At 42.1% G+C, this 12,906-nt stretch overlaps 1 protein-coding gene and 1 non-coding gene across 3 annotated transcripts in view; one reads left to right on the forward strand and one right to left on the reverse strand.

Annotated features, from left to right (window-relative positions):
• The first annotated feature begins 2,942 nt into the window (after positions 1–2,942).
• MAP2K1 (mitogen-activated protein kinase kinase 1) overlaps positions 2,943–12,906 on the forward strand; it is a 78,309-nt gene continuing 68,345 nt past the window's right edge. The window contains exon 1 of one of the 2 annotated variants that reach the window (XM_045822450.1): positions 2,943–3,473. In XM_045822450.1, the coding sequence (XP_045678406.1) occupies positions 3,394–3,473 (80 nt within the window). In that variant the 5' untranslated portion in view covers positions 2,943–3,393. Of the gene's footprint in view, positions 3,474–12,712; positions 12,742–12,906 lie in introns of those variants that run through there. The other variant, XM_045822451.1, reaches the window with a different exon arrangement.
• LOC123809047 lies at positions 11,674–11,807 on the reverse strand. The gene has a single exon (XR_006783923.1). It is a non-coding gene; the product is annotated as a small nucleolar RNA SNORA51 (small nucleolar RNA).

Raw genomic sequence — 12,906 nt, forward strand, 5'->3', positions numbered from 1 at the left:
TTGGGTGGATGGTCTTTTTTTTTATTTGGAAGAGTTCTTTTATATATTCAAGAAATTAGATTTTTGTTATATATGTTGCAATCATTTGGTATCTCAGCTTGTCACTTGTGCACTTATGTCTTTGTGTAAGGCGTTTTTTTTCCCATGGAGAAATTTGAAATATTTTTGAGGTTAATTTTCTCAATATTTTACCTTTATAGCTTTGGGGAGTTGTCTGTCTTAGACTGGCTTTCCCCATTCCAAATTTTAAAAACTATGTTCTCATGTTCTTTTCCAATATTCTACAGTTTCATCTTTGATGCACCTGGAATTCTTTCACACATAGAAGTAGAGATCCACATTCACTTCTTTTCCAAATGACCAGCCAGTTGTCCCTATACTCTTTACTGAATGTTCTGTGTAATTTAAAGTCCTGGACATTTCCCAGATGTCTATATATTCTATCAAATTTTACCAATAATAGTGATGGCCCAGTGCTGGCTTATTTCGCTTTCGTCTTTCTTTGTGTTGATATAAACAGAGGTTGACATCAAGCAAGTCACTTTTTCCCTTTCCTGATAAGAGACTAGATTTCAGAAGGGTTTCTAAAAAAATTGCCTAATGATCGAAATCTTTGGAGACAAAAGCCTTTTCTTGCTTGCCCAATATTCCATCATATGGGTGTATCAAAAATGATATAATCATGTCCCCTTTGTGGAATATTTAGGTGGTTTCAAATTTTAGCTATTTAAATAATACCATTCTTTTACAGTTGCCATAATTCCCTTACAAAATATTCATAGAAATGGGATTACTGAGTCAAAATGTATGAATATTATTGAAAACTGAACTGTTTTCCAGAAAGCCCCCATCAATTCTCCTTCCAGCAGATTATGTTTACTTGATGAAACCCACCACCCACATTTATTTAGCTCCTGTATGTTTGGCATTGTTCTTTCACAATTTCATTGAATGTTCACAACAATCTGCTATAATAGGCAGGGCAATTCTTGTTTTATATGTGAATTAACTGAGGCCCAGAGAGAGGTAATTAGTGCAAGGCAGAACTGGAACCCAGGTTTTTCTGTCTCAAATTCATGCTCTTTTTTCTCTGTTTTGTTTTATTTGATTTTGGACCCCATAGAGGATTACATTAAATGCAGTTCTCTGTTCATGATACATTTTCTTCATGAGCTGCCCGTGTGTTTCTCGCTTCCTCACATTTGTGATCTCATTCTGCTATGTGCTTATGGGATGACCCATATGAAATTGTCAGTATCCAAGTTTTTTTTTACCTGCCAACATGGCAACTTCATATGGTCCAGCCTAGTATGCCCATTGTTCATCACATGGTAGTCACTAATTCACACACACACACACACACACACACACATATATCTGAGTTTTATTCTTGTCTGTATGACCAGCACTCATGTCTGGGACTCAGGAAAAGTAAACAGGATCAATGAAAGCTTATCTATAATGGAAATGAGGAAAACTCTCTTATTTTGGACCATTCTGGTAACTTAAACCACTAGGGCTTCTTGATCTGGACTCCTCAGGCTGCACTGAGGGTTTAGGAACATTACTCAATGGAGGCTGACCCTCAGGAGCATTCATAGAATCATAATATTTCAGTATTGGAGGAATTTCATGTTTTTCACAGGGTGAAAACGAGACCTTGAAAATTAATTGCTAAAAATCCTACTACTATTTATTCGAATTAGTAAATATACAACCATACCAGATTTCAGATACCCTGTCTTGTTCTCAATATACATTGCTCTGAAAAAGTTAATTTCAATTAATTTTAATGTTTATTATTTTAATCTGATATAAAAGTTTGCACATTTAATATGCATAAATACAGGATCACATCTACGTATACACATTCACATATTATCTCTTCCTATGTATTGAAAACTGTGAGTTAATACCAATACTTCCAATTCCAATACCACACCACAGGGTTTTATTCCTTTCCCTTTCCTTCCTTTCCTGATTTGAAACTTCTTTTCCCCATGGTGAGAGACCTGGCTCTACTATCCTTAATCATATTTAGACTCCCATCTAAGCGGCCATGCTTCCGCCCCTTGGAGGCCTTGCCCTACCCACTTGGCTCCAGGGCCAGTGTAGGGCAAGCCCTCTTCACCCTCTCGGATTTCTACAGCCTCCTTCCCTGCAGGGTGGTTAACAACCTGCTCTGGACCACCAGGTGTAGGTGCTTAGTTTGTTCTGTCTGCACAGCTACAGCCTTTAGGACTGAATACTTTAGGAATGGCAAACAGATGGTGATAAGGAAAACTGAATGTGCATTTTGAATAGCTATTGTGCGTCTTCTATTTTATTAAGATCTTTACTCACGTCTTAATACTTCAAGTTTCATAGAGCTGGAATTATTGGATGAAAGGGTTTTTTTTAAGGCTTTAAAAAATATTACCAATCTGCTCTCCAAAAGGTTGCCCCAATTTACAACCTCATCAGCACCATCCGTCTTCCTATACCCTCGTCAGTAGATCAGAAGTATTTTCCAGTTTCTTAGGCGCAAGGAGTCTCTAAACAAGTTTTCTATTCCTCCACACTGCCTTTCCTTTGGATGAGAGAAGGGGTCCTTTTCCTATTTTATTTTGTTAATTAATCTCTGTCAAGTAAAACAGCCCGGAGGACTCCAGTCACCCCAGAGGAGGAGGCAGCACCGTAAACCAGGCCGAGACAAACTCACCTCTGCTCCCGATGCATATGAGGATGCCCGCACGAATTCCTTTCCCGATGGGTCCACCTGGGTGCCTCCGGCCGGTAGAGGGCGGTGTGGAGCCCGCGCCGGACTCCGCCTTCAGGGCTGCTCGCCGCGCCCCCGTGACGTATTTCCGCGTCATCTGCCGCCGAAGTCTGCTCGCATTGGCTGCCTGCGAGGCAATTGGGGCGGAGCCTAGTGGGTTCGTGGGGAAGGCAGCGGTCCCCTCTCTCGCCCCTCCCCCACTCTCCAGTCCCTCCCAGGGACCGCTTCGCGGAGCTACTGGGGAGGGCGGCGGCGGCGGCGGCGGCGGCGGCTGCACTTTTTCGGGCTCTGGTTGGAGCAGGGTTCTGGTGCGCGAGCGGCGGAGCCGCTGGAGCCCGAGGGACCGGTTGACTGGGACTGAGGGAGGAGGGAATCTCGGGCTGCCGAACTGCGCCTGTTGAGAAGCCCTTTCGTTCTCTGCGCGCCGAGCCGAGCCCCGGGCTAATAGGGCGGGGGTCCCGCCTGACCGCCACCGGCCCATCAGCGCTGACTGGACCGCACGCCGCCCCCCCAAAGACAGCCGCCAGCTCGCGGCCCCGAATTGGTTCGCGAGACCGACGCGGGACTTTGCAGAGGGAGGAAGCAAGAGGGGCCGCCTTCCTCTCGGAGTTGGAAGCGCCTTTCCCAGGTTCAAAATGCCGAAGAAGAAGCCGACGCCCATCCAGCTGAACCCGGCCCCAGACGGCTCCGCGGTTAACGGGACCAGCTCGGCAGAGTAAGTACGGGGTGGGCGGCGAGCGCGGGGCTGGACTGGGGAGGCCCCCGCTGGGGTGCAGAAACAGAGCGGGTGTGCGCCGCGCGCTGGGCTCAGTTCGAGTTCTTCACGTACGTCTCGGGCTGGCAGGGGCGAACTCCTGGCCGCCGAGGTATTGGTGACTAAGCACTGGTTGTGCTCCTGACTCAGACTAGTTAGTAGACCTAGCGAGTCTCGATTTTTTCCCTCCTTTTCCGACCCTTTCAGTCACCCCTGGCCACAAGAAAATAAAAACTGGTTCTTCCACCGCCCGTCGTCAACTGTTTTGTAAATGCGATCCTCTGGGATTCTGGCCTGTAATGGGGAGAAGGGACAAATGTCTTGGAAATAATGAAGATCGCATCTGCTTCTTTGAAATCGGCCCAGAGTATGGAGTGGAGTTGGGAGCAGCTAGCAGCATCCTCGCCTTGGTGCCTGACACCTGTGGGCCAGGAGTGCCTTGTTGCTGGCCCCCTGCCTGGCCTGCGGGGGCGAATGTACACCGACACCCCGGTGGCTCTTGAATTGCGGACTTGGGGGTTCCCGGTCCTTGCCCTTCTTCCTGGAAAGTATCTAGTTTTACAGGGAGCGGCTTCCTCTTCATCTGACTTCATTCATTTATTCATTCATTCATCAAATCCCTCCTCACCTTACCCTTGAGCCCTAAACTCCTGACCTGAGACGTGAACACCATCGCCATGGAAACTTCACACAAGGTGCTCCATGTTTATAGCTTACAGTGTTGCTCAGGAGCCAACACATTAAATAATGATAAGATTGTTTTATGGGGGTTTCTGAGTTCCCACAACTCTTTGGGGTTTGGGGTAAGAGACAAGAAAGACTGCGGGGGAGAGAGACCCTGCTAGCTGGAGGATTTGGCTTTTGATCTCTTACAGGAACACGGGAGACTTTAGGAAGCTACCTAATGAAATGAGTAGGCCAGGACCTTCTGCCCTTTGGTGATGTCTGTAACCTTCCTCTCTGGATTAATATTCCAGGGACCTGTTGGCTTGGCGAATGTCTATTCTCGTAATGATTGTGAGGCCATTGGTGAACCTGTGGTGTGAGCTCAGCCAGTTTCCTCACACCTGCTCCCAACAAACCCTCTTCAGTACTGTAGTGTCTGTTTTGCATGTTATTGACTTCTACAGGTCAGAGTATTGCTCTGCAAATACTCCTTCAGTTTTAGTTTGTAAGAATTTTATCCTCTTAAAATAGACTGAAAACCCCCAGAGACAGGATTCCTTAGTAACCATCACTGTTTTCATTTGACCTTATGTTTTTGTCACAGTGGATTCTGGCTGAATGTTGTGGCCTAATCATCCCGCTCATGTTTGATTTGGAGGAAGGAACTAAGTGGAAATGTCTGTTGTCATTCTGTTAATTGTGACACCACAGCTGTATTCTTGTAAAGGAGAGACATTTCTTTAACAGAAAACAGTCCAGGAAGGAAAAAAAGAAAGTGCCCTAGAGTCAGTGGCAGAAACATTTGGGTGGGACTGGGAGCATTCTAAAATCTGGGTGGTTAAGAGGTTGAACTCGGAAGTCAGGCTAAGTTGGAAGCTTGCTCTGTTACTTGTGGTTTTGTGACTTTGGACAAATCTTTCTAAAGCCTAGGTTTCATTTTTTCATCTGTGAAAATGGGGTTAACGATAAAACTGATTTAGGGTAGTTTTGAAGATTAAATAAGCTAATACATAGTAAATCTTCCATAGATGTTAGCTGTTGGTACCTTCGTTACTGGGTACATGTTGAGAAGGCTGAAGGAAACTGGAAGGTAATTTTCATTCCTGGTGGTGAATATGTGTATTAAGGTGCCTTTGCTTCTGGATAAACGACTCCCCCTTGCTTAATTTTCTGTGCCATTTGCATCTACCTCCATGACTCATTGCTGTGTTACAGTAGGAAGCATCTCTGTGTAGGCTGCCTGATACAAACAGGGACTGCCCCACTACACTTCCTGGCACTAACAGGGGGAGAGCTGTACACATCTTCATCTTTTACCTTCAAGAGTGTTTCTCGAGCAAAGCTACTGTTCTTGTGATTTCTGTAATTAGGCCAGGGCACAGTGCTGAACCTATCGTACAATGTAAACTAAAGAAGAAAAAAAATTCATTAACAATGAAAAACTGCTGATACTACATTGGCAAGGTTGATTCTCCTCAGTGGCTCCCTGGTCCCTTGGGATTTGTGTCTAATATAGCATCCCATTCAGATTGAGCTGAATTATATGGGACCTGAAGTTTATGCAGGTTCTGGGAGAAGAAAATGAATGCAAAAATGCTTATTTCGCAAGTTCTGCAAAAACTTGTGATCGTATTGCAAGACTGCTAAGTGTTAGAATGAAATAAATTGGAAATAAGATCATATTTCCCTGTTTAAAATGTTTTCATGGACCTATTGCAGTTAGAATAAAGTCCAAACTTCCTATATTGGGCTACGAGACAAGGGGTGATTTGCCCACTCCCTCCTCCCCCCACCAATCTCTTTATTCACATTTCCTGCTGCTTTTTATTTTTTCTGCCACAGTGGTCCTCTTTCACTTCCTCCAGGGGATGGTCTTCTCGCACCAGGCCCTTGCACATGCTGTTCCTTTTGCCTGGGCTGAATCATCCTTTCCTCTTCCCAAGCTAGGAAGGAAGCAATCTTCACCTCTCTTAAATGTCATTTCCTCAGAGATGTTAACTGACCACCTAGTTTAAAGTAGATCCCTTTTTCTCATGTCACCTCATGTTTAAATGATACTCATTCACTGTCTATAATTTTTTACTAGGGTATTTTAAATATCTATGGCTTCTTTACACCATAAACTATAAGCATAGTGCTGCCATTTTTTAATTCACTGCTCTGTAAGTAGTATTTAGAATACAGCACCTGTCACATAATAACTGTACCAGTGTCTGTTGAGTGAATCAGTGAGTGAATGAAGTTTGTAATGTTTGTGCAATATGTTTAACAAAACTTTTTGTAACTTTTCTTTTTTTTCTTTGATTTTCCCTTTTATTCTCATTTCCCCATCCTCATTTTCTTTTCTTTCATAGGCACCACTCACCTACTCTATGGTATTTAATAGATACTTATAATTCCATCCATTCGTTGGATATATGTGTACCTTTGGGAGGTGGATAATACTGTTTTGTGTATTTCTGTGCTTAGAGTGCTGGATGCTATTGTGCTACGATTCAGCCTTAAAAAAAGAAGTTCCTGCCATTTGCGACAACATACATAAACCTGGAGGACATTAGGCTAAGCGAAATAAACTGGGCATAGAAGGAAAAATACTGCATGTTATCACTTACATATGGAATCTAAGAAAGTGGAGCACACAGATGCAGAGAGTGGAAGGATGGTTGTCAGGGGTGGAGCGGTGGTGGAAATGGGGGACGTGGGTCAGGTGTACAAAGCGCAGTTGTGCAGGATGAGTACGGCAGAGGTCTGATGGAGAGCACGGTGACTGTGGTCAATATGCTGTATCGAGTACCAGGGATGCACTGAGAGCAGATTTTAGGTCTCTCACCACACAAAAATTGGTTATGTGAGGAGATGGATATGGCCAACTAGCTTAATTGGAGTAATCATTTTACTGTATATGTGTTTATCAAATCACCACCTTGTATGTCTTAAATATATTCACTTTTTATTTAAAATACTATTGTACTATAAGCCTGCATTAGTCAGTATAAATTAGGTTATGTTGAGGTAACAACCACAAAATCTTATTAATTTAACACACTTGCAGGTCAGTGGGAAACTGTTGATTGGATTCCATCAGTGACCAGACTGATGGCAGTACCATTTCCAAAATATGTTTATTTGGGAAGGGAATCTTGAGAACCACATTTTGGCTCTTAAAGTCTCTGCCTGCAAGTGGCACTTGTCACTTTTGCAACCACTTCATTGGCCAAAGCATATCACATGGCCACACTGATCTTTAGGTGGGGGTCTTCTTGGAACCAGGATATTTGAACAGAAGCAGTGATCACCCCAAACTTTTATTTGAGTGTCTTACCTTTTAATTTTAAAAACCAGATAACATGTTTCTGAGCTCTCTATTCGTAATGCTTTATTTGTACCTAGCTCATTGTTTCTCTTGGTTGCAGAGCAGCCAGTCATGTGCATGTGCCACATTTTACTTACTCCTCTGGGATTAGACCGCTTTGTTGTTTCCAGCTCCTTGCTGCCTCAAAGGGCGCAGCTATGACTACCTTTGTACCATAGCTCCTTTTGGATCCTTGTGACAGAGTTCCCTGTGGAATGTTTGACCTTAGGCAAGTCCTTTGTACTTTCTGACTTTTAATGTCCTTGTCTGTAAAGTGGAGATAATAATTGACAAAATCTTTACCTTAATGGCTTATAAGGCCCTATTGAATCAGGTCTTTTGTTTTCTTCCACTGTTCCTTCACTCATGCATTCTGTTTAGCCACACTGTCCTCTGTGCTGTTCCACAGTAGGGTGGGCCCATTCCCATCTCAGGGGCTTTGCATTTGCCATTCCCTCCACCTGGAATACCCTTCCAGATACCCACATGACTTGCTTCCTCACTTCCTTCAGACCTTTTGCTCAAGTGTCTCCTCACAGAGGACAACCTGATCACTATCTAATATAACACTTCCTGTCATTCTCTACTCCTTTTTCTTTGCAGTATATTTCTTTATAGCACTTGCCACTAACCAGCACTGCATTGTGTACAAGTATTTACTGCCCCATCCCAACTAAAATGTAAGCTTCCTGAGGGTGGAGGCTTGGCTTTGTTTCTTGCTCAGTGTGTAGAACAATATCTGGCCCCTAAGAGGTACTCCATAGGGATCTGTTGATTAAATATTCCTACCTTAAAGGAGTATTGTGAAGATTAAATACTTTGACAGCTATAAGGTGCTGAATAAACAGGAGGGTACATTACTTGGCTTTGGTGGCATCTACAGACTTTGGAGTTTGAACGGTTTCAAGGTAACCCTGAAACACTCAGACTTACTCAATCTCTGTATTCAGAGCATAGTTTATAGCATGAGCAAATCTGCCAGGCTTATAAAGGGCACACATCTGTTAGTGTGTGAGGCCTTTAAGGAAGGGAACACAAAGGTTGTGATAAGCTGATGTTCTCTTTTGGGGGCAGGGAGGGCTCTCTAATGGTCTTTTCATGATAACTAGGAGCTTTCGAAGTGGTTCTAACTGATTTTGTAGTTTTGAACTTGGATGCTTCTACCAGTTTGTTGCTGCAATAACTAACAGTGGTGTTGTCTTTTGAGAACAGTTTCTCGTGAAAAGTCCAGCTGAAGTCCATGTCTTTGGGAAGAATGTCTTTCCTTGCAGCAGATAAAGGAATGGCAAAAGATTCATAAAGATGACTCAGCCCATGACAAGATGTGCATGGAGCTCTTGTTTGAACATAAACACTTATAAAATTCTACTTTCATTAATTTACACATTTTGAAAGAAAGGGAGAAAGTACTTCAGTAGTAGAGCAGCTGTACCCTTCTAGTTTGATTTTTCTCTCTTTCCCAACTCACCTGCGTTGGTCCACGTTGAGCATAGCATCCCTTTGTGCTCCTCTTGGTCTCTGCATACTGCTTACCTCTGCCTGGTCTTGCTCACATAATTTCCTTTGTCTGGAATGCCCTCTTCTGCTTTCCTGTGTGATTTTATTTCTATTTTGTACTTGCCACCACACTGTAGCTTCTGTGAGAGCAGGGACCATGACTGTCTTGTGTACTGGTACTTCCTCAGCATCTGGCATGGTGTCTGGAATGAATGAATGTGACCCATCTTTCAAGACATAGCATAAATCTCATCTGAACATCAGTTTTCCTCATTAGTAAAGTAAGAATGATTATATTGGGTTGGCCAAAAAGATCACTTGGTTTTGGTAAGTGGCTCTAGTAATGCTTAGTTGTCTTTAGCTTCATCTGAAACAATTTTGTTAGATTGTATTGTGACAGCTGTCGTGTCAGTGTGCATTAAAAAAAACAAAATCAAAATTGGTGATTTTTTGTGTAGCTATTTTAACATTGAAGATGGAAGAAAATATGCAACACTCTTGGCATATTATGCTTTATTATTTCAAGAAAGGTAAAAATACAGACACAAAAAGATTTGTGCAGTGTATGGAGAAGATGCTATGACTGATCGAATGTGTCAAAAGTGGTTTGTGAAGTTTCATGCTGGAGTTTTCACTCTGGATGATGCTCCATGGTCAGGTAGACCAGTTGAAGTTGATAGTGATCAAATCGAGACATTAAATGAGAACAATCCACGATATACCATGTGGGAGATAGCCGACATACTCAGAATATCCAAATCATTAAAGTTATTGGTGAAAATGAAAAATGTGTCTTTTATTTTATGGAGATAACTAAATGGCCTTTTGGCCAACCCAGTATAACAAACTCGTGAGGGGAGGTGGACAGGCGAGCATCATCTGAAATAATGTGTAAGAAAGCACTTTATGGTTGCCAGAGTGCCATCCAAATGGGAAGTGTTGTTAAGGATGCCAGCTGTGATTTCTTCCTTCTCAGAAAGCTGACTCTTGCCCTTTGTTCTTTACCAAATTTGCAAATGTTAATAAATAATGTTGATTGGACATTTTATATGCTGTCCATCCTTTAAAATCTAACCCAGTCCTGCATCTAATCAAGCTTTGAGATCTAACTTCCTATTTACAGCAAATGCAGGGAGAGAGAAACAAGTTAAATGACACCAGGAGGACACAATCGGACCAATCCAGGATGTGGAACATTCACAATCTCTTTAAAAAGTCAGTGGCATAGGGAAAAGCCTGGGTAGGGAATAGGTATGGGTGCTGTTCTAGAATAAGAGGCTAAGGAACATGCCAACTAAATGGAATGCATGAACCTTAATTGGGTACTGGGTCGAAAATTGAAATAGCTATAAAATGCATTCTTGCATCAATTAGGGAAATTTGAATAGTTATTGTTATGTTTAAGACAATAGTATTATGACTTCAGGAGAGTGTCGTAATAAGTGATGCATGAAGCTTAGTTTGAAATGGTTTAGCAAAAAATGCACTTACAGTGGATAAAGCAAATGGGGCAGATATTCACAATTGTTTATTTAAATTGGTTAGTTTATGAGTTTCACTGTTTTAGTCTTTCTGTCTTCCTGTGTGTTTGGAAAAATTCATAATACATTCTTTTAAAAGTACCCAGGAACAAAATTCATCCTAAGTGTTATGCCCTTCTTAATTAACCCATATTTCTCTCATTTTGAACATCTGGCCTAACATTGTATAATAAACAAATGCAGTATCATTTTCATAAGTAATCATTTTCATCAAGTAATCATAAATGCTTTCTTGATTATTAGGAACCATACTGTTTTGGACCCTGGGTCTTTTAAAACTATTGATACCAAGTAAATAATTTTTGGTAGAGTGGACAAAGCCAAAATAATGTTTAAACAAACAACTTCTTGTTAGCTTTTGTCTATATGAATTGGTAGTTATTTCTAGCACATCCACAGGAAGCACAGGTCAAGCAGTGGTGAATCTTTCTGACATGCTGAGAAAACAAATCTGGAGAACCTGCAGGCTGGGAAGATGAGGTGAGCCTAAGAAGAAAGCCCTAGGTTTTGTTCCTGTTGTTTTCTTTCCAGAGGCTGCCAATTTTGAAAAATCATCCTGGTCTCTTAGTGATACTTGATTGTGGTTTTACTTGTTGTCCTGTGTCCTGGTTCTGTTGCCCAAAACCCAGAATCCTTTGGAGGCCCACAAACCTGTTTGCAAAGTTAACACCTCCCACAATGAATGGTGTTTTGTTTTAAAGTAGCAGGTGTTCTCTGAATCCCTGAGCAAGACCGACTGCTAAAAATGCTGCTCCTGCCTCCAATTTCTTTGGGGTAGATCCCAGGGGCATCGTACTTTGATGTCAGCAAGGGAGTCAGATTAAGAATAGGTTACCTGGGAGTTGAAGAAAAAGTAGACAAGGATAGGGTGACCTCTTTTCCCCTCATCCTTTCTTTGAATATTTGCCTGCTTAAGCACAAGTTTCAAGAAATTCGAATGTACAAATGCCTTTTAAAAAAAGAACTTACAGACATTAAATGTTCCAGTTTAACTTTTGTTTTTTCCATATGTACATATTTGAGAGTTGTGATCACTCGATGAGTCTTCCACTCCCTCCGCCGCCCCCCCGCCCCCCACCCCTCCACGCTTTTCCAGTTTTTTTTTCCATGTCCCCCCCCATTCACAATACAGACCAGGCAGAGGGCCTGGGGTGAGGTGTATACGGGGTGGGTTTACTCTGCTTCCTCTTTCTGTGCAGGCCGTGTAAGAACACAGCCTGTGGTAAGCACCAGGAGGCCTCTTTGCCAGTTTTTACATGGGGACATAATCGTCATAAATCCTTGTTGTTTATTTTTGGGCGAAGAGTAGAATTTGATAGGGTCTGGTTTCACAAATGACACTTTGTTAATAATTTAGGTGGCTTCCAGACTTTTATTATTTATTGATACTCTTGTAAATGTTTTAAATCAATTTATTTTGTTCTGCTTTTAGATTACTTCATACACAGAATCAGAGGCAATGAACCGTGTTACCACTTTTGTTACACATTAACAGAATATGTTCCAAAAATATACAACTAACTTACAATGTATATTTCAACTGTTTCCTTAAGATTCAGGAAGGTTTTTTCTTTCTTTTTTTTTTGTTTAGTGATTTTTTGGTAGTTTAATAGGCAGTACAAGGGCTCCTTTAAAGGTTAACCTGCTTTACTTAAATAGTTAGCCAGACTGTATTTTTGAAGTGGGATTATTTTTCTATATTTCACCAATTCAGTTTCATATGTAGTGACTGCTCACTGAATGTTATTCACTGTGCTGGAAGCTGTAGGTAGGTGAGTAAGGCTATTTTTGCCTCCAAGCATCTTAAAATCTCACATAGGAGGAAGAGGTTGCAGTTGCAGGGGCACAAGAAGGAAACAAGTGTCTGTAGAGTAAGAAAAGTGCCCTAAAAGAAGAGGTACAAAGAAAGTAGTGTCGGAGCTCATTGAGAGGAAGAAGACGCACATGCAGTGGAAGAGATTAGGAGAGCCTTCATGGAGGAGATGACATTTGAGCTAGGTCTTGAAGGATGGCTAGGATTTCCATGGGAATGTTTGGGGAGGGAGGAGGCAGGAAGAGAGTGAAAATGAGCCACTTTATACAAGTGGGAAAGCTGGGGATGTGTGGAGGAGCCAGCTGGTAGCCTAGTGTGCCTGGAGCATCAGTGCAGGGCGCAGGAGATGAAGCTGGAGAGGTAAGTGGGACAGTCTTGTGGTGCCGGATGGACATTCTGAAAAGTTACATGTAAACTTTTCTTACCCGCTGACTATTTTTAAAAATATGTCAATAGTTTTCATATGCTTTGTATTTTGGGTTTTTTTTTCCCCCTTAGGTTATATCTTTTGTTAATCCATGTACT

The sequence above is a fragment of the Phyllostomus hastatus genome, unplaced genomic scaffold (genome assembly GCF_019186645.2).
Source record: "Phyllostomus hastatus isolate PE091 unplaced genomic scaffold, TTU_PhHast_1.1 phas_scaffold_501, whole genome shotgun sequence".
NCBI classification, from domain to species: Eukaryota; Metazoa; Chordata; class Mammalia; order Chiroptera; family Phyllostomidae; genus Phyllostomus; species Phyllostomus hastatus.